Source organism: Salvelinus namaycush, chromosome 3 (assembly GCF_016432855.1).
Source record: "Salvelinus namaycush isolate Seneca chromosome 3, SaNama_1.0, whole genome shotgun sequence".
Lineage (NCBI taxonomy): Eukaryota > Metazoa > Chordata > Actinopteri > Salmoniformes > Salmonidae > Salvelinus > Salvelinus namaycush.
Window position 1 is genome coordinate 56,222,670 of NC_052309.1, and position 25,387 is coordinate 56,248,056.

Sequence of the window (25,387 nt, forward strand, 5' to 3'; positions counted from 1 at the left end):
CAACATAATTAAATGTCCAAGTATTATTCAAGATCCCCATTACAAATGGGTTGTGTGACAGTTCTTATTTGTATTACTCAAGCTGCCACTTTCCATTACTGAGAGCCTGTAGGAGCGAGAGCCTGTAGGAGCACAAGACCGGATGCTCCTTTTTTAGTCAGACAGTCAGCAAGCTGTTCCTTTGTGGTCTACCACAGAATCCGCTGGATTCTCTGTGCTTGAATAAGTTCCTTGATGCTGCTAATCTCAAAGTATTTTCTCTGTGACAGACTTGGTTGACTTCACAGCATCAACTAATGAGTAGTTGTCAGTGACACAAACTACAGGTAGGAAGTGCCGTTTTGTCCCACCAGTGATAACCTAGCGAAGCATCACGGAAGACAACTAGTTTCAAAGAGTCATCTTTTCCAACATGCTGAAACTTTAAAGTCACTTGTTGTGATTTCAGTTTACGAACAACTTTGTTTGCCTCATGAATGGTTTGTACAGTGGCGTGTTTTGTGTTAGATGCCAAGTTGCAACCATCAAACCAGGTCTACTCTGTCTCGCAGCCCATAAAATTTGTCCCATCTTTGACCTCAATTGACCAGCTTCAATTCCACATAGAGGGGAATTCCTTTGTACGGCTCTTGAAGAATCCATGTGGATAGGTTGAAGATTCTTGATATAGCTCTCCTGTTGCATCAGTATTTTTCCATCAACTGTAATAAACTCTATGCCAACATAACAAAAATGATCATGCTCCTCACGGCCAACCTAGAAAACAGCTTTGAGGTGTGGAATCACAGTTGAAGCAAAGGTCTCTGAGCCACCCCAGATAAAGTCATCAACATGACAGGCAAGTACTCCAGTCACATTGCAGTCTTGATCAAGCCAATAGAAGACTGCAGGATCCACTTGTGACATTTTTCCACCTGTATTCAGCATTGTTGCCTTGACTTTGTTGTACCAGTAGAGTGATCCATCTGCCAGTCCATACACACACTTTTTTATTTTCCACAGAGTTCCTTCACTTTAAGCTTCGGGCGGAGTCGGATGTGAATGTCCCTTGACAGCTCTGTTCCCTGCAAAAATCCAGATTTTATGTCTATGGAATTAAGTTTCCATTTTTTCTGGCAGATCACTGACATCAGCAATCTGAGTGACTCTGAGGCGCATGTCGGTGAGTCTTTTGGGAGTTCTTTAGCAGCCAGCTCCTCAACCTCTAGCCACTAGACGTGCTTTGGGCACTATTCCAGTTAAGGATTCTTTAAGGGTACACACCCACCTTGTTGAGACGCACTTTTGGCCAATGTCTTTGACTTCCTCAAACACTCCATTTTTCCTCCAATTACTGAGCTCATCTAGCTTAGCTGAGTCAAATGACACGTCCTTTGTTTCAAGTACATCATCATTTTGAATGTCATTCTGTTTTTCTCGATTTTTCCATTGGTTCAATTCTGATATTATCTACAAGTGGCAGGTCAGCTGACCCTCTTGTACCAGAAAGTGTAGCTGGTTCAGAGTACTGCAAGTTGTACCAGTTTTTGTGTTTTGCTTTTCCTGCTCGTCCAATGACGGTTGCTGTATGTGGAATACCACTTTCTCTGTCCGTGTATTTAACAGTTTGTCCAGTTTTCAGATTGGAACAACCATGTTCTCTTAACACATGTGGCTGTTGAATGTTTTCCTCATTTGAACGCTCAACAGTATTACCTGTGGCATGGTTGAAGGTCTCTGCTCCATTTCCTGTGTTAGTTTCGGTGTCCATATCATCGGATGCGACATCTGGTAGGTTTGTGTCTGTTACTGTGTCCTTTTTGTCATTTTCATTAGGAGACTGATTCTCAGCAACAGCCCCTCTATCTTGTTGATCATTTACTTTCCGCAATCTTGAGTGATGCACCCTGACAATCATGCCTCCGTGCCTCACAAATATCACCACACCATCTTGACCAATGACTACTCCCGGTCCTTTCCACTCTTGACAGTCAACTCGTTTGTAGTACACTTTGTTTCCAGTTTCGTACTTCTCATCATCATTATTCCCTGAACTGCTGAGTAACTTCTGAAGTCTGTTAACTGTATCATGTCCAAACTGTTTGTAAAGCTTTAACAATACTTTGTGTTTTTCTTTAGTGCTCATGTTCTCTGTGACTGTCAGAATCTTCATGTGCTCTGTGTCAGTCAGAATCTCATTTTTGCATGGACTCTGTGTGATGTCTTTGTCTAAAATGTTTACACAATAGTGGCCTGAGGTAGTAAGTTCAAGAGTCACTGGTTGTTTAAACATCACTGCCGTGTCATTTTTTATGTCTAGTACAGCCTCTGCCTTCTTGAGGGAAGCTTTGCTTAATAGTAAGGGGATATCTGTAGGGACCACCTCTGTTTCAATGTGACACTTAGTCTGACCAATTTTTGCTGGTATCTTAACTCTCTTGGTAGAATGGACAATTCTCCCGTCTCCAAATTTGAAAGCTCTGTTGCTTGGTGTGTCAATCATATTTTGTACTTCTTTCATATTTAGTTCACTGACATAGCTATCAAGCCATTTTGCACCACACACTGTCCGTGTACATGCAGTATCAATCACAGCAGATCCTAAGGATTCAACTATAAAAATCTCAGTATCAGAAGCAGATTCATTTGAAAACAGTGTAATGTTACACTGCTCTATCTCTGTGTTTACATTTTCCTCTGTTAGTTTAACTTGTTCATTTTTATGAGGACAGTCTTTAACCCAATGGTAAGTGCTTTGACAAATAGCACATTTCGATCTCCTTCCATATGTGTCCAGTGGATTTGTGCTGGGAAATGGCGCCCTCTTCTGGTTGTCTTGAGAACGTGACTTGTTGGCGCCTTTTCTGTGCTGCTCGGTGTAATATGCTGCGTCACTCACTTGCATTCCATCTGTTATTGGCGCGACAGACGTCTTCTCACCAAATATTCTTTTTAGTGCCGACTTCATAGATGCAAAAGTCAGCACAGTACAAGCAGTCAAAGCCAACTGTTTCTCCCTACCATCTAGACAAGCAGTGTCTAGCAACTTGAACGCTAGCACTGCATCTGGGAGAACCATGTCATACTTGCGCATCCTATTGTACCTCTGTTCGAAATCAATGATGTAGTCTGCCATTGCAACCGAAATATCTCTCGTAACACTGTCAAAGTTTGAATATGCCTCGTAGGCACGGTCTTTCTCTTCTTTGAGAAATACAGAATCCAGTGCTGTGATCAAAGTTCCCATACCGTCATCCTTGTTCAAATCCTCAACGGATATTTCCAGTGCTGTATCTCTCGCTCTTCCCTCGAGCGATAATACCACCGCAAGTGCTTGCTTTTTCGCGTCCAGATTAGTAACGCGTATCCAGATTCCCAGTTCATTTTTCCAACTTTCGTACGACCTCTTCTCGTCGAAGCGAGGTGGCACGTTGTAGTTAGAAACCATCCTCTGCTACCAATGTTAACTCGAAATGACACAACGACAAGGTTCCAGTTTAACAAAGTTTACTATACTATATGAACACACTACAAGGTAGCCATTACACTCAAGGCTAGGTCCATCAACGACAAGACTTCCTGCGCATGCGCACTCTTGACTTAGTGATAGCCCCGTAATAACATAAATATAGGGATACTTAAAACATGAACTTAACACCTTGTTCCAACCACACGACAACCTTGTTCCCTTCCCCCTGTGTTGTTTTGATTGGCTTGTGTCACCCCCTAACCCAGGGTTCCTCAACTGGCGGCCCGCAGGCCAAATGTTATTTGGCCCCCCAATTTTTCTAAGCAAAATATATAACAAATAATAAACGTTTTCTTGTTGCACATAAGACTGTAAAAACACCAGGAAATCAGCTCCACAAATCAGCTAAACATTTTTAGAAATCTATTCCCAAGTATTCCCATGCATAATAGAGAACCAAGTCATCGTATACAAATGTAAGCAAGGTTTAAAATGATGATGTTTTCATCAAACAATGTATCTGTTCTTGCGGTTTATTTGCAGTTTTCAAATTATTTGTAATCCTACGGATTTTTAAATTTTTTATCACAGTGCAGCTGGCTCGTCTGCTCTTTCTCTTCACTAACGATGCAGGTGTGTGTTCAGTCTTCTGTCTGTTCCCCTAGCCTATTCATTGATGATAGGCCCTGCTTTACTGAAGTTTTTTTTACTGCTAGAAATTGCGAGATGCAGCTTTTGATTGCCGATAGATAGACCTAGTGCACGGTTCTGACTCAGTCTGTCTGGTGGCCGACCTGCCTATACTGTGCCCCTCCCCTCTCTCTCCATCCCTTGCTAGCTTGCTATGGGAGATGCAGGCAGCTCGAGATAATTTTATTGACAGTTAGTTCCTCTTCAGAAGCGGCATTCCTTTACAGACAAGTAAAATGCCCGTTCAGTGGCACTTCGAAACCTTCTCTGGAGAAGGTTTTGTCTGCATTTAAAAAGCCTGAGTGTACCCTTAGACACAAAAACATGCCCTAGCCGAGGCGCTTTCAATGGTATATGACTGCGGTACATTTAACTTAATTGCCCTAGTGTTTATACATACGTAATAGGACCATTACTCTGCTTTGTGAAATTACGTGGAATTTTATGAGCAATTTGTCACGTCCCTACCTTCAACCCTTCCCCCTGTGTTGTAATGAGTGGCTGGTGTCACTCTCTAAACCTTCCCCCTGTTGTTTTATACTGGGAACCGAATGAGAACCAGTCGACCCCTAAGCGGGAGAAGCAGGAATTGCTGGTATCACCCTCTAACCATTCCCCCTGTGTTTCTATTAGGAACTGAATGAGAACCAGTCGACCCCTAAGCGGGAGAAGCAGGAATGGCTGGTGCGTCAGAAGGAGTGTCTGCAGCAGCTGCAGGCGGAGGAGGAGGCGGGGCTGCTGAGGAGACAGAGGCAGTACTACGAGCTGCAGTGTCGCCAGTACAAGAGGAAGATGCTGCTGGCCCGACACAACCTGGAACAAGACCTGCTCAGAGAGGTATAGCAGACCTATTGTAGTACCTAATAGTATAGGTATATTACTGGGGGAGATTGACCTGCTCAGAGAGGTCTCGTCCACCAGCCGGCTCTCTGTCAAACCATCTGGTTTCACAGCGCCTCAGAACTGAACTTAAATCGAGTTGAATGGAAGCTTATGACCGGAGCGGTGAAAACAGCCACCGGTTTTAATTGGCAGACCTGTCCATCACCATCTAGCATAACCCTTAGAACCCCCCACACACACCATTATCGACTTCAAGCAGAAGTTATTTAAGATAGAAATAGTTTTTACATGTAAACTTTATATGCTTCAAATCAGAATCAATTCCCAAAAATATGGCTAATGTGATAAAACAATTATTTTGATTGGCAATTTTGCTATTTTTCAAAGTCACATCTAATACAACTGTTGCCTCGATTTAGAGCCACACGTCATAGTCGTGTGATTCGCACAAAATTTGAATTGATTAGCAATAGGTTTGGGCGTTATCCATATTTTCATATCGTTATACCATCCATCTCTCATCCCCGGATTTACGGTTTTACCGGCTTAGTACACAAGGATGCGCCAAAAAACACAAAGCCCATTGGGTGTGTATTACTAGAATGCTAACAAAATTAGTATGAGTAATAACAAATTCCCATGGAATCTGCTTGCTAAATGTACTAATAAGCGCAAATGAAAATAAATGAATTGCAAAGACAGGCAATCCAGGTTGTAAATAAACTCCCCTTTTCAGGAACCTGTCTTTGAAAGATAATTCGTAAAAATCTAAACTTCACAGATCTTCATTGTAAAGGGTTTAAATACTGTTTCCCATGCTTGTTCAATGAACCATAAACAATTAATGAACATGCACCTGTGGAATGGTCGTTAACCTCTCTGGGATAGGGGGGACGCTTGCGTCCCACTTGGCCAAAAGCCAGGGAAAATGCAGAGCGCCAAATTCAAATAAAATGATATAAAATTCAAACTTTCATTAAATCACACATGTAAGATACCAAATTAAAGCTACACTCGTTGTGAATCCAGCCAACATGTCAGATTTCAAAAAGGCTTTTCGGCGAAAGCATAAGATGCTATTATCTGATGATAGCACAACAGTAAACAAAGAGAGTGTAGCATATTTCAACCCTGCAGGCGCAACACAAAACGCAGAAATAAAATATAAATCATGCCTTACCTTTGACAAGCTTCTTTTGTTGGCACTCCAATATGTCCAATAAACATCACAAATGGTCCTTTTGTTCAATTAATTCCGTCCATATATATCCAAAATGTCCATTTATTTGGCGCGTTTGATCCAGAAAAAAACAGCTTCCAATTTGCGCAACGTCACTACAAAATATCTCAAAAGTTACGTGTAAACTCTGCCAAAACATTTCAAACTACTTTTGTAATAAAACTTTAGGTATTTTTAAACGTTAATAATCGATCAAATTGAAGACGGGTCTATCTGTTTTCAATACAGGAGGACAACAAACTATTGCTACTTTTCTAGTATTGCGCAACTCTCAAACAGTACACATAACGTTACACTGATTCAAGATGGCCGTACTTCTTCATTGCACAAAGGAATAACCTCAACCAATTTCCAAAGACTGGTGACATCCAGTGGAAGCGGTAGGAACTGCAAACAAGTCCCTTAGAAATCTAGTATCCCAATGAAATCTCATTGAACAGACAGTGACCTAAAAAAAAAAAAAATCTGAATGGTTAGTCCTCGGGGTTTTGCCTGCTACATAAGTTCTGTTATACTCAGACATGATTCAAACAGTTTTAGAAACTTCAGAGTGTTTTCTATCCAAATCTACTAATAATATGCATATCTTATATTCTGGGGATGAGTAGAAGGAAGTTGAAATTGGGCATGCTATTTATCCAAAAGTGAAAATGCTGCCCCCTATCCTAGAGAAGTTAAGACACAGCTTACAGACGGTAGGCAATTAAGGTCACAGTTATGAAAACTTAGGAGACTAAAGAGGCCTTTCTACTGACTCTGAAAAACACAAAAAGAAAGATGTCCCGGGTCCCTATTCATCTGCGTGAACATGCCTTAGGCATGCTGCCAGGAGGCATGAGGACTGCAGATGTGGCCAGGGCAATAAATTGCAATGTCCGTACTGTGAAACGCGCTACAGGACGGACAGCTGATCGTCCTCGCAGTGGCAGACCACGTGTAACAACACCTGCACAGGATCGGTACATCTAAACATCACACCTGCGGGACAGGTACAGGATGGCAACAACAACTGCCCGAATTACACCAGGAACACACAATCCCTCCTCCAGTGCTCAGACTGTCTGCAATAGGCTGAGAGAGGCTGGACTGAGGGCTTGTAGGCCTGTTGTAAGGCAGGTCCTCACCAGACATCACCGGCAACAGCGTCGCTTATGGGCACAAACCCACCGTCGCTGGACCAGACAGGACTGGCAAAAAGTGCTCTTCACTGACGAGTTGCGCTTTTGTCTCACCAGAGGTAATGGTTGGATTCGCGTTTATCGTCGAAGGAATGAGCGTTACACCGAGACCTGTACTCTGGAGCGGGATCGATTTGGAGGTGGAGGGTCCGTCATGGTCTGGGGCGGTGTGTCACAGCATCATCGGACTGAGCTTGTTGTCATTGAAGGCATTCTCAACGCTGTGCGTTACACGGAAGACATCCTCCTCCCTCATGTGGTACCCTTCCTGCAGGCTCATTCTGACAATGCCACCAGCCATACTGCTCGTTCTGTGCAGGATTTCCTGCAAGACAGGAATGTAAGTGTTCTGCCAAGGCCAGCAAAGAGCCCGGATCTCAATCCCATTGAGCACCTCTGGGACCAGAGGGTGAGGGCTAGAGCCATTCCCCCCCCAGAAATGTCCGGGAACTTGCAGGTGCCTCAGTGGTAGAGTGGGTTAACATCTCACAGCAAGAACTGGGAAATCTGGTGCAGTCCATGAGTAGGAGATGCACTGCAGTACTTAATGCAGCTGGTGGCCACACCAGATACTGACCCCCCCCCTTTGTATAGGGACACATTATTCAATTTCTGTTAGTCACATGTCTGTAGAACTTGTTCAGTTTGTCTGTTGTTGAATCTTATGTTCAAACACATATTTCGTTTGCTGAAAATAAACGCAGTTGACATTGATAGGACGTTCCTTTTTTTGCTTCGTTTACATGTACGGTATGAGCTACCGAATGTCATTTTTGGTGGGTTTGAACATTTACAAGCGAATGTGAATGATAAACGTTAAAAATAGGATGGCCATGCATCGTTTTTGCAAAAAATACCTCTCGTTTTCATTGTTAGCTCATTTACTTGTATGGCTACCACTGACTTAATCTATTTTCTGCTGAATGTGTTGCACTAATGTATTTTCTGTGATGGAAAACTATAGTTGAGTCTTCCTGATCACACATCACTGGCTGAACTGTTCTGGGGAACTACGGTATGCTTCATAATGTGACAGGTGAAATGAGAAAAGCCATCTGCAAGTGTATTACTTAAGAAAAATATAAAGGCAACAACTAAACTGAGTTATAGTTCATGTAAGGAAATCAGTCAATAGATTTATTAGGCCTGACTATGGCAGGCATATGCCAATCGTAATGTGTTTTTCCCAGAAAGGGCTTTTATTACAGACAGAAATACCCCTCAGTTTCATCGGGTGGCTGGTCTCGGACGATCCCGCAGGTGAAGATTCCGGATGTGGAGGTCCTGGGCTGGCATGGTTACACATGGTCTGCAGTTGTGAGGCCAGTTGGATGTACTGCTAAATCCTCTAAAACGTTATGGTAGAGAAATGAACATTACATTCTCTGGTGGACATTCCTGCTAATTGCATGCTCCCTCAACTTGAGACATCTGTCGCATTGTGACAACTTTTAGAGTGGCCTTTTATTGTCCCCAGTACACGGTGCATCTGTGTAATGATCATGCTGTTTTTAATATGCCATCATGGCAAAGGAGTAATACTCACTAACAGGGATGTAAGAGAGAGAAGTGTTTTGTGTTTATGGAACATTTCTGGGATCTTTTATTTCGGCTCATGAAATATGGGACCAACACGTTGCGTTCATATTTTTGTTTAGTATAGCTATAAAAATGTATTGATAAACCATCCTGTAGCTATTTCCAAATAGCCCATATACCGCCCAAGGCTAATTAGCATGTAAATCCACAGTCCCACACTGGTGCCAGGAATTCAAGGAAATTAACCGTAAGGTGTAGGGGTGGATAGGAATTGGGCGAGGCTTAACCTCGTCTCTGGGCCCCGTGCTCAATCCCGACACCTTTCTCCACAATAGTTTTTTCCCCCCTCAATCTACACACACTACCCTGTAGTGACAAAGCAAGAAATGTTTGCTAGAAACATAAGTATTCAGACCCTTTACTCAGTACTTGAAATCACTTTTGGCAGTGATTTCAGGCTCGAGTCTTCTCGGGTATGACGCTACAAGCTTGGCACACCTGTATTTAGGGAGTTTCTCCCATTCTTCTCTGAAGATCCTCAAGCTCTGTCAGGTTGGATGGGGAGCGTCGCAGCACAGCTTTACCATTATAGTGTATTGTGTGTAGATTACTGAGGAAATAGTTTTATTTTAGAATTAGGCTAGAAAATAAAATGTGGAAGAAGTTAGAATACTTTCTGAAGGCAACATTTTCAATAACAGTATTTTCACCTGTTGGAAACTAGTGTGTAAACACGCAAAAACAAAAACAGGAGGCATAGAAATACCACACAGAACAGATCTACTGCTTTCAATGAGAATGACATTTAACATTGCATTTCTATGTGAAATTGATCAGGCACCCACAAAGTTAAAAAACATTTAACTGAAGTAACCTATATACAATTAACAATGGTGTATGTAGTCAGTTGTGTGAGTGGTTGTGTGCATAGCTGTGGTGTTGAAAGGTGCCAAAGCACAAATCGGCCACAAGCAAAAATCTGTGTCGCCACGGCTCATGGAACGCGTCACTGCACACGCAGAGAACACCTCTGGGAAGCTCTGCGCTCTCATCTGGAATCCCTACAGTTGATGGCCTATTGGAAACCACTAGAGATGGAGACAGGCCACACATGCTCACCAGCCAAGTTATTCCCAAAGATAACGTTGATAACCTCAATAGGCAACGAAGGATGCACCCCTACAACAACCTCACCTTTCACCAGTTCAGAATCCAACATACATTTTTGCAATGGAACTGACAGAGTTCAAACCTATTCCCCTAATTAAAAGACTATTCCCCCGAACAGTCTCCGCAGAGAAGGGTAACACAGACTAACACAAACGACTCAGAGGCACCTGTCTCTCAAGATCTTCACTGGCACTAGGTCGTTACTTCCTGACATTGACACAAAACCCTACGTAATGAAAGGCAAATAATCTGGGTCAATATGGACTTTCACATGCCCTTGGGCATGAGCGAGGGACAAGAGTGAACTGATGTGGGACAGGCGCTGCTAACACCGTAGGCTTAGGTTTAACAAGCACTGAATTTACCCTTAGCCCTGAGAACAATCACATTTATTTATAAAGCTCTTACATCAGCTGATGTCACAAAGTGCTGTACAGAAACCTAGCCTAAAACCCCAAACGGCAAGCAACGCAGGTGTAGAAGCACGATGGCTAGGAAAAACTCCCTAGAGAGGCCGGAACCTAGGAAGAACCAGGCTATGAGGGGTGGCCAGTCCTCTGTGCCGGGTGGAGATTATAACAGAACATGGCCAAGATGTTCTAATGTTCATAGATGACTAGCAAGGTCAAATAATAATAATGTGGTTGTAGAGGTTGCAACAGGTCAGCACCTCAGGTGTAAATGTCAGTTGGCTTTTCATAGCCGATCATTTAGAGCAGCTCTCTTGCTATCTCCAGAGAGTCGAAAACAGCAGGTCTGGGACAAGGTAGCACGTCCGGTGAAGAGGGCAGGGTTCCATAGCCGCAGGCAGAACGGTTGAAACTGGAGCAGCAGCATGTCCAGGTGGACTGGGGACAGCAAGGAGTCATCAGGCCAGGTAGTCCTGAGGCATAGTCCTAGGGCTCAGGTCCTCTGAGAGACAGAAAGAGAATTAGAGAGCATACTTAAATTCACACAGGACACTGGAAAAGACAGGAGAAATACTCCAGATATAACAGGCTGACCCTAGCCCCCCGACACAAACTACTGCAGCATAAATACTGGAGGCTGAACAGGACATTCGTTTTTCCAATGACCAGAACCCTGACAGTAGTGACACTCTTGACCGAAGTCAGCTTTACCACAGGAGCCAGGCTCAACCCTAGTTGAATGAAACTCTGCCCGTGAACCAGAGTATCTCGGTGGGCGATGCCCAAATCTCTCCGAACACCCCCACTCACTCCAAATACAGGGCTCTGCAAAGACACGGGAGTCAAAATGTACTCGTCCACCAAAACTGCAGCTTCAGAGAGAGTCTTCACTTTTCACGGTCAGCTACACCAAGACCTGCATATGCTTCCTGCGCTTTACCGGTCAACACACACTGCAACATTGAAGTGCGGTCAGAATCAGGCCAACTCCTAGCATCAGCAACATGCTCAAACAACAAATAACGTCTCAGGGTCCAACAGTATCAAATGAGTCCAGGGCACAACCGAGAGAGGAGCGACCCCTAGGTAAATCTGGGTAACCTTCCCAGGACAAAACCCCGAGAGCTTCCCTTCCTTAACCAGCTCTAGCCGCTCTTGTTGCAGCTTGATTTTAGCACGCGCCAAATCCTGTTTTAAAATCCAATTCCATTTCAGACTTAACACAATCATGCTCCAGTTGTAACAGAAGCAGTTCTTTCTGTTGTTCAAAAGACCGACTACTAGGGCTCAGACAGAGCGGCCATTGTAGCACAACAGGGAGACAGCGAGTCCGAGGCTGCCCAGTGGTAACTTCTATTATATATCAACCTAACAGAATTTGACGTTTATCACATTTCAACCTGTTAGTGATCAGCGATCTTCAACAGTTCTTTAGTACATAATTCTAACAGTTAATCTGATGGACAGCGAATGTACTCATCTAGTTAAGACGCCATAGTCACAAGTAAATACTAAAAATAATCTCGCTCTTCCCCTCTGCTGAGCACACCAGACCACAAGAGAAATGCCAATCACACTGGGCACCACAGGAGAGAGATGAGACAGTTGAAGTCGGAAGTTTACATACACTTAGGTTGGAGTCATTAATATGGCTGCAATCCCGGTAACGGGATGATATGACAACAGCCAGTGAAGGTGCAGGGCGCCAAATTCAAACAGAAATCTCATAATTAAAATTCCTCAGACATGTGTCTTATACCATTTTAAAGGTAATCTTGTTAATCCCACCAAAGTGTCCGATTTCAAATATGCTTTTCAGCGAAAGCACCACAAACGATTGTTAGGTCATCACCAAGCCACAGAATAAGCACATCCATTTTTCCAGCCAGAGATAGCAGTCACAAAAAGCACAAATAGAGAAAATTAATCACTAACCTTTGATGATCTTCATCAGATGACACTCATCGGACTTCATGTTAAACAATACATGTATGTTTTGTTTGATAAAGTTAATATTTATCAGAAAATCTGAGTTTACATTGGCGTGTAACATTTACCAGTTCCAAAAACATCCAGTGATAGTGCATAGCCACATCTATTCAACAGAAATATCCATCATAAATGTAGATAATACAAGTTATTCACATGGAATTATAAATATACCTCTCCTTAATGCAACCGCGGTGTCAGATTTCAAAACAAACTTTGCGGAAAAAGCAAACCATGCAATAATCTGAGACGGCGTTCAGAACTATAGTCAAATTAGCCACCATGTTGGAGTCAACAGAAACCAGAAAATACATGATAAATATTCCCTTTGATGATCTTCATCAGAATGCACTCCCAGGAATCCCAGGTCCACAATAAATGCTTGATTTGTTCGATAATGTCCGTTATGTCCAATTAGCTACTTTGGTTAGCGCGTTTGGTAAACAATTCCAAAGTCACAAAGCGCGTTCACTAAAACGTGACAATGTCCAAAAGTTCCGTAACAGTCAGTAGAAACATGTCAAGCGATGTATTGAATCAATCTTTAGAATGTTATTAACAAATCTTGAATAACGTTCCAACTGGAGAATTACATTGACTTCAGATGAGCGATGGAACGGAGCTCCCTCTTTATGTGAACGCGCATGGTCAAAGAATGGTCACCTCATGGCAGTGGTGACTAATTCTCCTCTCATCCGGCCCCCCTTCACAGTAGAGTCAGACAAAGCTCATCCATATCTCGCTGGGCTTTCAATGGGAGCTTGGTTGAAAATCCACCAGCCTCAGAATTTCCACTTCCAGTTTGGATTTTTTCCTCAGGTTTTTGCCTGCCATATGAGTTCTGTTATACTCAGACATAATACAAACAGTTTTAGAAACTTCAGAGTTTTCTATCCAATACTAATAATAATATGCATGTATTAGCAACTATGACTGAGGAGCAGGCCGTTTACTCTGGGCACCGCTGTGCACCTTTCATCCAAGCTACTCAATACTGCCCCTGCAGCCATAAGTTAAAACTCGTTTTTCAACCACTCCACAAATTTCTTATCAAACTACAGTTTTGGCAAGTCGGTTAGGACATCTACTTCGTGCATGACAAGTAATTTTTCCAACAATTGTTTAGAGATTATTTCACTATCACAGTTCCAGTGGGTCAGAAGTTTACATACACTAAGTTGACTGCCTTTAAACAGCTTGGAAAATTCCAGAAAATGTCATGGCTTGATAAGCTTCTGATAGGTTGATTGACATTTGAGTCAATTGCAGGTGTACCTGTGGATGTATTGCAAGGCCTACCTTTAAACTCAGTGCCTCTTCGCTTGACATCATGGGAAAAGCAGAAGAAATCAGCCAAGACCTCAGAAAAAACATTGTAGACCTCCACAAGTCTGGTTCATCCTTGGGAGCAATTTCCAAACACCTGAAGGTACCACGTTCATCTGTGCATACTATTGTTTGTAAGTATACACACCATGGGACCACACAGCCGTCATACCGCTCAGGAAGGAGACGCGTTCTGTCTCCTAGAGATGAATGTACTTTGGTGAGAAGTGCAAATCAATCCCAGAAGAGCAAAGGACCTTGTGAAGATGCTGGAGGAAACAGGTACAAAAGTATCTATATCCACAGTAAAACGAGTCCTATATCGACGTAACCTGAAAGGCCGCTCGGCAAGGAAGAAGCCACTTCTCCAAAACCGCCATAAAAAAGCCAGACTACGGTTTGCAACTGCACATGGGGACAAAGATTGTACTTTTTGGAGAAATGTCCTCTGGTCTGATGAATCAAAAATAGAACTGTCTGGCCATAATGACCATTGTTATGTTTGGAGGAAAAGGGGGAGACTTGCAAGCCAAAGAACACCATCCCAACCGTGAAGCAAGGGGTGGAAGCATGTTGTGGGAGTGCTTTGCTGCAGGAGGGACTGGTGCACTTCACAAAAAGAGATGGCATCATGAGGGAGGAAAATTGTAGATATATTACAGCAACATCAAGAAAATCAGTCAGGAAGTTAAAGCTTGGTCGCAAATGAGTCTTCCAAATGGACAATGACCCCAAGCATACTTCCAAAGTTGTGGCAAAATAGCTTAAGGCCAATATAGTCAAGGTATTGGAGTGGCCATCACAAAGCCCTGACCTCAACTCTATAGGGGGGGGAGGCAAATGATACTACCCTACCCCGATCTCCCACTGAGGTACACAGCAGATTGTACTCACCTCAGACTGATGTCCCAACAGCGAGTAGAGCAAGGGTTTCCAGCCTGGGCAGGGGCCTGGAAACTAACCAATGATACTATCCACCGCAGTGGCAAGTTCAAACAAAAGCAACCAGCACCAAACATTACAACTCAAAAGCTGTAACAAAAGATGCAAAAAAGAGTTTAACATTAACTCCCAAGTTCTCCCAAACACAATACACATACCAATAAGCCCCAACGACACTAGTATTAAGCCCACTGGCATACTCTACCAGGCAACGCACTTGTTTGATGACGTCACCGGACAACCAAAATCACTGATGCGTATCTAAAGCACTATACTAAACACTTAAGAGTATGCCGTGAATACCAACCAAAGCGCATTCCAATAAGCATTAACCCATCATAATGCAACAAAATACTATCTACCAAGATGTCTAGGAACCAACCTTATAATCCCGGACGAGCCCCCATGTGTCACAAACCGGCCCGAAGCCTGTAACAAAAAAGGAGATAAGGAACAACAAAAATATATATTTATTAACTGAAGTAACCTACATACAATTAACAATGGTGTGAGTGGTTGCGTGCATAGATGTGATAATGAGGGGTGTTGAAAGGTAGCAAAACAGCCGCAAAAATACCACTACCAAAATCCAACAGTGTGAGAGTCTCCTCCATGTATGGGGGAAAGGTGAATTTATCCCGGGACACACCCGGGCCCAGGTGTGTCCCATTCCGCTGACGACCCTCCTAGCTCCGCCCACCGACCGACGACATCCTATTAAGGAAAACAAGAGCAAAGAGAGAATCCGGCAGACAGACTGGGAGGGTCGTCACACCATCTACTAATAGGTGCCCTTTGCGAGGCATTAGAAAACCTCTCTGGTCTTTGTGGTTGAATCTGTGTTTGAAATTCACTGCTCGACTGACGGACCTTACAGATATCTGTATGTGGGGGTGTACAGAGATGAGGTAGTCATTTCAAAAATCATGTTAAACACTTATTGCGCACAGAGTGAGTCCATGTGACTTGTTAAGCACATTTTTTACCCCTGAGCTTGTTTAGGCTTGCTGTAACAAAGGGGTTAAATACTTATTGACTCAAGACATTCCACCCCCCCAATTCACCCTCTGAATGGCACACATACACAATCCATGTCTCAACTGTCTCAAGGCAATTATCTACATACATACATACATCACACACAGTACCAGTCAAAAGTTTGGACACACCTACTCATTCCAGGGTTTTTCTTTATTTTTTACTATTTTCTACATTTTAGAATAATGGTGAAGACATCAAAACTATGAAATAACACATCTGAAATCATGTAGTAGCAAAGTGTTAAACAAAATATAGTTTATATTTGAGATTCTTCAAATAGCCACCCTTTGCCTTGATGACAGCTTTGCACACTCTTGGCATTCTCTCAACCAGCTTCATGAGGTAGTCACCTGGAATGCATTTCAGTTAACAGGTGTCCCTTGTTAAAAGTTTATTTGTGGAATTTCTTTCCTTAATGCATTTGAGCCAATCCATTGTGTTGTGACAAGGTAGGGGTGGTATACAGGAGATAGCCCTATTAAGGTAAAAGACCAAGTCCATATTATGGCAAGAACAGCTCAAATAAGCAAAGAGAAACGACAGTCCATTATTACTTTAAGATATGAAGGTGTCAATACATAACATTTCAAGAACCTTGAAAGTTTCTTCAAGTGCATTCGCAAAAACCAACAAGCGCTATGATGAAACTGCCTCTCTTGAAGACCGCCACAGGAAGGGAAGACCCAGAGTTACCTCTGCTGCAGAAGATAAGTTCGTTAGAGTTAACTGCACCTCAGATTGCAGCCCAAATAAATGCTTCACAGAGTTCAAGTAACGGACACATCTCAACATCAACTGTTCAGAGGAGACTGCAGCGATACACTATCCCATCTGGTTTGAGCTTAGTGGGACTATCAATTGTTTCTCAACAGGACAATGACCCAACACACCTCCAGGCTGTGTAAGGGCTATTTGACCAAGAAGGTGAGTGATGGAATGCTGCATCAGATGACCTCAACCCAATTGAGATGGTTTGGGATGAGTTGGACCGCAGAGTGAAGGAAAAGCAGCCAACGATTGCTCAACATATGTGTGAACTCTTTCAAGACTGTTGGAAAAGCATTCCAGGTGAAGCTGGTTGAGTGAATGCCAAGAGTGTCCAAAGCTGTCATCAAGGCGAAGGGTGGCTACTTTGAAGAATCTCAAATATAAAATATAAAACACTTTTTTGGGGGGGGCACTACATGATTCCACATGTGTTCATAGTTTTGATGTCTTCACTATTATGCTACAATGTAAAAATAAAGAAAAAAACCATTGGACACACCAACTCATTCAAACTTTTGATATATATATATATATACACACACAAGCTACTTAATTGTATTGTGATCACTTGGTTGACACGTTTCCTACCCTCTCTCACTCCCCCTCCATATTTTTTCCTATACCTGTTTCTTTCCCTTTCCCCAACTCTCTCTGTGGCTCTCTCCCTTCTCCCCTCCCTCCAGGACCTGAACAAGAAGCAGACCCAGAGGGACCTGGAGTGTGCCATGCTGCTGAGGCACCACGAGTCCACCCAGGAGCTGGAGTTCCGTCAGCTGGGCGCGGTGCAGCGTACGCGGGCCGACCTGATCCGCACGCAGCACCAGACAGAGCTCACCAACCAGATGGAGTACAACAAGAGGAGGGAGCAGGAACTCCGGCAGAAACACACAGTGGAGGTCCGCCAGCAGCCCAAGAGCCTCAAGGTAAGGCTCCCTCTCTCCTTCCTTCCTTCCCCCTCTCTCGCCTTCCTTTCCTCCTTCCCTCACTCTCCTTTCTTCCCTCTCCCAGTCCAAGGAGCTCCAGATCAAGCGTCAGTTCCAGGACACGTGTAAGATCCAGACGCGTCAGTACAAGGCCCTGAGGAACCATCTGTTGGAGAGCACTCCCAAGGCCGACCACAAGGCGGTGCTCAAGAGGCTGAAGGAGGAGCAGACCAGGAAACTGGCCATCCTGGCCGAGCAGTACGACCACTCCATCAACGACATGCTGTCCACACAGGCTGTGAGTAAGGCAAGGACCCTACCGTGCACCTCTCATACACCTGACAACTACAACGACGCAATACTTCAAAACAACTACACACACAGAGAGACATAACCCACACAAAGACACGCACATACTGCAGATCACACCCACTACACATCAACTATACACCTACATATTAAACCAGCCACACCAAAAATGTATACCAACAAATTTCAGTTCAACAAACACCTACTACGTCCATGCTAAGCTTTAGAACTACTTAAAATACAAATTAGAACTACAAATCCCACATTTTGAGTGGTAGACATCCCCAAACCGTCCATTAGACCAGGGTGTGCTCTACCATTCCCCCTCTAGCTGCGATTGGACGAGACCCAGGAAGCAGAATACCAGGTGCTGCGGATGCAGCTGCAGCAGGAGTTGGAGCTGCTGAACGCTTACCAGAGCAAGATCAAGATCCACACAGACTCCCAGCACGAGAGAGAAGCCAAGGACCTGGAGCAAAGGGTGTCCATCCGCAGGGCCCTGCTGGAACAGAGGGTGAGAGCGACACGGAGAGATGGAACGGAGGGGTGTCTGAAGGGAGTGTGTGTGTGCAAGAGAATATGTACAGTATAGATGACACCAAAAAGGATAGGCCACTTAAAATATTATTTTTCTCTCCCCTCCTCCCTCTCTCTTAGATTGAGGAAGAGATGCTGTCTCTGCAGAACGAGCGTTCAGAGCGTATCCGTACTCTACTGGAGCGCCAGGCACGGGAAATCGAGGCATTTGACTCGGAGAGCATGCGTCTTGGCTTCAGCAACATGGCTCTGACGGGCATCCCCGCCGAGGCCTTCAACCAGGGCTACCCCAATCCCAGCCCCTCCTCTGGCCCCGGGGGCTGGCCCTCCCGCCCTGTCCCTCGCTCCGGGAGCCACTGGAGCCACGGCGTGCAGAACTCTGTGGCGCCCCCTTCGTGGCGTAGCCAGAACAGCTGCAGCGGTGGAGGAGGGTTCAGCCGTGCCGAGTCAATCACTTTGTCTCACGGCCTGGGGAGGGATAGTGAGATGAACATGAGTGGTAGAGGCCACTCCTCCAACTCCTCATCTTCTTCCTCTTCCTCCCACCATCATCACCATCACCAGCAGCAGCAGCAGCAACACTACCTCCCCCAGCACTACCACCACCACCACCAGAGCACGCCGCACCTGTACCGAGAGAGCCGCGAGCGCGAGGACCGCGAGAGGGAGAGGGAGTGGGGGGGTGGGGGAGGAGGCCACCAACACCACCACCACGGGGGAGGAGTTCATCACCACCACCTCTCCCAACACGCCTCAGCCCAGTCCCTCGCTCTCCTGCCACCTCCGCCTCCCCCACCACCTATCTCCCTCTACTCCTCCTCGCCGCCCTCCTCTTCCTCCTCCTCGTCTTCCCAGGGAGGGGGATACGGGGGTCTGGTTGCCAGGGGCCCCAGCCTGATGGCCCTGAGGAACAGCCCACAGCCCCTGAGGAGGACGGCCTCAGGGGGGCCCGGCGGGGCAGGGGGGGGCGAGGGGGTTCTGAGCCGGAGCACCTCGGTCACCTCACACATCTCCAACGGCTCCCACCTCTCCTACTCTTAAAGGGGAAGGGCAATGATAGGCTCCACCCCTCAGTCTTAATGGGGCGGGGTGAGAGAACAAACCAAGCCTGCCCTTTCTCTGAGGTTGCCTCTGAAACGATACCCTAACCCTCTCGTATGGGGAATAGGGTATCGTTTGAGATATGCCATGCAGTGAGTGGGGGGGGGGGGGGGGGGGGGTTTGAATGTCCCTGATTTCACTTCTACAAGAGTGTTTGTTCATGGAGAGGTGGTGCTAAAACAGGTTTACCACCACAAAGGGCCGAGCCAAAGCAGGTCCACCATTCCTATTGTTCAAGGTGATTTTTATTGTTGGATGAGGTCATCTCTCACAAATTCAGGAGAAGGGTTTAGATGAGGGAGGGGGCGGGGCTATTAACAGTAAGGTCAGACAGGGCTGGCCACCAGTAGGGGTCAGTTGAGCAGACTAGCTGCTTAGATTAGACAGACACCTTAGAGTATAACAATGTCTACACAGACGGGAGGGATACAAGTGGGAGGAAAGCGGTGTTTTTAAAGGGGAGTTTTAACAGCAATGGGTTTCTCTGCTGACATCAAACTGAGAGAAATTAATGGATGTGGAGATAAAATGGTTCGAAAGAGGGTGCTTTAAAATACAATGTAAACTATGTAAATAACGCAGAAACTAACACGCGAAGCATACTAGGTAATGATGGGTCGTATACTGTCCATTTGTGGTGGAGCAAGGAGCTGAACCACGAGAGGCAACTACAGAAACAGTTTTTTTTTTTTTGGTAATAGGATTTTCAAATATATGACAGATGTAACACTGCCATCCGGTGGCTCGGCTGACCCAACACAACTCTGCCACTGCCGAGCAATAATTTCCCTGTGAACATGATGAAAGCGGGTGTGTGTACAGAGCTCAATGCTCGCTTAGTTTTTTCACGCTTGACCCATTCCTGGACACACAGCCTGGTAGGTGTGTGTAGAAGTACATGTGCATAAAGCAGTTATTACAATTCAATGCATGAAAGTGCTGTACAGAAAGCATTGTATTCATACATGTTTATAGAAATGCATATAAGTATATAATACCTGTCAGAAGTTTTGACAGTAAAATTGAAGATTGTTCACTGTCCAACACCTTTGTCCTACATTGTACTTAGTGTACATAAAAGCACTCAAACGCTGGTAGAGTAATAATAATGATCATTTTGCCATGTGAATAGAAATTGGAAAATAGTTTTGAGGGAAAATAGATATGGTTGCTATTATTATTATTACTACTAGAGCAGTTGTAATGTTTGTTGTACACACTAATTTTGTTTAAAAAAAAAAGTTTTTTAAAAATGTTTTAATTGCCAATTTTGACCACTAGGTGGGGAGTAAGAGCAATGTTACTGTTATGGAGCGCTATGGAAAGAATGCTATTGTTTTTATTATTTTTTAACGAGGAGAAAAACTACTACCTTTTCCCCAAGCATTCCCTCTATGGTCTCAGGGTCGGAGTCTACTGGGCAGTGCATTACCACGAAAGGTCGTGGTGTTATAGAGCCAGTATTAAATGTGGACGGGCCGTTCATGTTTTTAGCTGTATGTGTGAATATATTGAATTCTAGACTAAAGTCAGCCTCTACTCCAGCACGTTTTGTGCCATATTGTACCTCTCTTCTTGTGGTTCATGTTGACACGGACTAGCCAAGCTTGTTGATTGTACACTACAGTACTCATCCTATACACTACTACACCCCACCAAAAATAATCAGAATTTGTTGGTTACATTTTTTTGGTCTTTAAAAATATATACGTATATAACAGCCAAGAACAAGCAAGTGCATACATTTTAAATAGCTTGGTGTGAATATTTCATTGTGTCCTTCCTTTCTGGAAGATATTTCTAGATAGAACAGGATTGGATTGAAGCGAAGTGTCGCCACTTTTATGCTTTCACCTTACCACTCATCAGTAGTCAAGTACGAGAAAGGAATGAGCTATTTTAAAGTATTCTAACCGAGCCCAGGATCTCTTGTGTAGAGAATCACCATTGGCTCCTAAACTCACACTGCCAAATCTGAACAGAACCAACATTACGACAAAATGGTGGGGTGGGAAACATTGGGTCTCCAGTGGTGCATTTCAATACTCTAACCTCTAAGTTACCTCAAGACACGTCTGGGGTGGTTTACTTCAGCTTACACGTTCACGATGGAACATGCTGGATTCATTTTCAGAGGCTGTGATTTTTAGACTAGGGCATGGAGACAGAGCTGACGGGACAGAGAATGTGTGATGTCGCTGCCCACATGTAGTGCTGATGTATGCTTAGAGGGGTGGGTCTCAATAGTCAAAAGTAGTTCCTTTTCCTTATTTCATCCCCTTTACCGGCATATAGAAAACAGCACAGGTGAAAGGACTTTGGTGGATGTGTGTTGGAAATTCACTTGAACCTGTCCTTTCACATCATTCAAACGAAGGAGAGATGAGGGGACTCCTAAGACTATTGAGATACACCTCAGTTGGTGGGGCAGGGCAACGGTGATGATGGATGAGCGAGAATCTGATAGAAAGAGGAGGAATGGATTTGTGTGCTGGGATATAGAACTGTTGTACAGAGAGAGAGGCCAAGTTACGTTCAGGTTCAGTACAAAGTGGAACGGAGGTCTGCTACAGAATTTGTTGTACAGAAACACAAAAATAATTTTGAAAAATAAAAAAAGGAAAAAATGACTTTTGATGCTGTCTTCATTTGTACGGACTTGGTTGGAATGTGTATCAGTTCAAAGGAACGCCCACAGACTATATTAGTTGGTGTAACTAACCATGAAAGATGTAAGGTAAAGATTACATGTTGTGTATCCTTAAAAAGGACATTGACTTGGGGAAAACCACTCCAGGGCCCATAGGGGTGCTGATCTAGAATCATGTCCTCCCTGTCCATGTAATTGTATTCATCATGATCTAAATGGCGTAACTGATCCTAGATCAGCACTCCTATGAGATATTTGAGAGTTGATAGTGGAGTTTGTTTGCAGGGATTGATGTTTGTACTCATTTATGTGCCTCTGCGTGCTAGGCTAATTACACTGAACAAAAATATACATGCAAATGTAAAGTGTTGGTCCCATGTTTCATGAGCTGAAATAAAAGATCCCAGAAATGTTCCCAGATGCACAAACAATCTTATTTCTCTCATTTTATGCACAAATTTGTTTATATCCCTATTAGTGAGCATTTCTCCTTTGCCAAGATAATCCATCCACCCAGTGTGGGTTCTAGCTTGTATGGCTCCCTGGGCGAACCCCCCCCCCTTCAGCCCTGCCCACCCGGCACAACAAAATAAAAAGCATTCTGCACTAACTGTCATTTTTATTCAAACGTTTGGAACACAAATAAATAATCATAGCATTTAAAACTATATAAATATAAACAAAAATAAGACTCATAAATATCAAAAAGAGGCAACAAAGACGAATAGAAACAAATGAGTGATTTGGCACTCGAGCATCAATACATTATCCACCCTCCCCCAACATTGTCAACCAAGAGTCAAAACTAAACCAATTCACCTTGGTGGTGTGCAGACTGATTTTATATTATTCTTAATGATTTCGCACAAACCAGAAGAAAATTAAACAATATGTCTGAAACTAGATATTCACAGTATTATGAATGAATTGTGGTTTATTTGGTAGCATTTCGTAGTGTGACTGATTTGACTAATTGCATTAGTACTGTACAAAGTTAGAGGTGCGCTATTTGATTCCCGCGCTCCCCCTACCCCGGGCTTTCAGTGGTGGGACGTGAGGTCAACCTACCCACGCCCCCTCCCTATCTTGTACTTCTGAGTGGGAGACCTGCCTGCCTAGCTCACAAACTAGAATCAGGGCGCCCTCTCCGACAAGGTTAATTGACCCACAGTCCCACACGATGACATATCATTGACGTGACGTGCAAATGAGCGATAGAAAACTGAGCGCGCAAATGTCATCATTCCAATTTTTTGGGTGCGGGCGCTCCGTGCCACTGCCGGCAAGATGCCACATGGTAGTCATTTCCAGGTCCAGTGCTTCATCCTAGCCTTCTAGCATACCTGTCATGGTTAACGCTAGCTCCAGGTTCTACCTGGGCCTGCCGGATAGTGTACCGGCAGGAGTAGACGTGACAGAACCCCCCCCCCCCCCCCCCCCCCACGGATGATCCAGAATGTCCCCCTGCCCGTCCTGGGCAGCTGCCCATGTCGCCTATACCTAAATCCGCCACTGCATCCACCTGACAAGTGTGGTATATGAAGAGTCTGATTAAACAGTGATCATTACACAGGTTCACCTTGTGCTGGGGACAATAAAAGGTCTCTTTAAAACGTGCAGTTTTGCCACAACACAATGCCACAGATATCTCAAGTTTTGAGGGAGCATGCAATTGGCATGCTGACTGCAGGAATGTCCGCCAGAGCTGTTGCCAGAGCATTTCATGTTAATTTCTCTACCATAAGCTGCCTCGAACATCTTAAGGAATTTGGCAGTACGTCCAACAGGCCTCACAACCACGCCAGCCCAGGACCTCCACATCTGGCTACTTCACCTGCGGTATCATCTGAGGGTGGGCTATAATAAAGCACTTTCGTTGGGAAAAACAAATTCTGATTGGCTGGGCTTATGCCCATCCATGGCTGCACCCCTGCCCAGTCGTGAAATCACTGATTTCCTTAAATGAACTGTAATTCAGTAAAATCTTTGAAATGTATGCATTTATATTTTTGTTCAGTGTATTTGTTAGCATTTCCTGCTAAATGTTTGTAGCTCACCGATAATGCTATGGCTACACAGGGGCTGTTCAGTCTGATGCCATTGTCTCACATTACAGTCCTTATTGTGCAGATAGTTAATCTTTTACTGGTATAATTAATTGTATGCTACGGTGGCAGTTTCTTTCCCACATGGTAGTCATTTCCAGGTCCAGTGCTTTATCCTAGCCTTCTAGCATACCTGACATGGCTAACGCTAGCTTCAGGTTCTACCTGGGCCTGCCGGATAGTGTACCGGTAGCAGTAGACGTGACAGTACCCCCCCCCCCCCCCCCCCCCCCCCCCCCCACACGGATGATCCAGAATGTCCTCCACCGGAACCCAACACCGCTGCTCTGGGCCATACCCCTCCCAGTCCACCAGATACTGTAGCTGACCCCCACCACATCGGGAGTCCAGTAGAGATCTGACTGCATAGGCCGGGCCCCCCTCGATGCCCGGGGGGTGTTGAAGGGGTGTCATGGGGGACAGCATCAGCTAGGGGACCAGGAACCACTGACCTGAGAAGGGAGACATGAAAAGAAGGTGAGATACGGTAGTCACTGGGAAGCTGTAACCTATACTTCACCTTGTTGACCCTCCGGGGAACCTTGAATGGCCCCACAAACCCGAGGGCTCAGCTTCTTGCAGGTGGAGTGGGAGGCTCCTTGGCGCCTTCCAGCCAGTGTCTCCACTCCTCTAATGCCAACTTCACCGCCAGGAGCTCTCAATCATTGATGTCGTAATTCCTCTCTGCAGGGGACAGTTTCTTAGATGCAATTTCTGTGGATTACCCTGTCGTTGAGACAGAACTGTCCACACGCCCACCTCTGACCACAAAGGAGATTGTGGGATCTGGGTGTTTGAGCAATGGAGCGGAGGTGAAACGTCCCTTGAGTTGAAGGAAGGCCCCGTCGGCTGCTGGGCTCCACACCAACCAACGGGGACCACCCTTGAGGAGAGAGGTGAGAGGGGTGGCGACTGAGCTGAAGTTCCTGATGAAATGGCGGTAGAAGTTGGCAAATCGCAAAAACCTTTGTAACCCCTTTATGGTGGTTGGGACTGGCCATGACCTGACTGCATCTACCTTCTTGTCTTCCATCCTCACTCGCTGCGGGCTGATTTGGTAGCCTAAGGTGACAGCCTTCTGATGAAATTGGCACTTGTCAGGCTTGACGAACAGGTGCTTAGCCAGGAGGCGTTCCAGGACTGCTCGAACGTAAGTGATGTGATCCTCCAGGGTAGCC

At 44.7% G+C, this 25,387-nt stretch overlaps 1 protein-coding gene across 3 annotated transcripts in view; it reads left to right on the top strand.

The window, feature by feature from the left end:
- The window catches only part of LOC120032847 (serine/threonine-protein kinase TAO2-like), a 37,123-nt gene extending 17,571 nt beyond the window's left edge, over positions 1–19,552 (top strand). For 2 of the 3 annotated variants that reach the window (XM_038979060.1, XM_038979065.1), the window contains 5 exons: positions 4,772–4,975; positions 17,268–17,507; positions 17,593–17,814; positions 18,148–18,330; positions 18,474–19,552. In XM_038979060.1, coding sequence (XP_038834988.1) covers positions 4,772–4,975; positions 17,268–17,507; positions 17,593–17,814; positions 18,148–18,330; positions 18,474–19,394 — 1,770 coding nt within the window. In that variant the 3' untranslated portion in view covers positions 19,395–19,552. The remainder of the gene's footprint in view (positions 1–4,771; positions 4,976–17,267; positions 17,508–17,592; positions 17,815–18,147; positions 18,331–18,473) is intronic. The other variant, XM_038979073.1, reaches the window with a different exon arrangement.
- Positions 19,553–25,387: the final 5,835 nt, after the last annotated feature.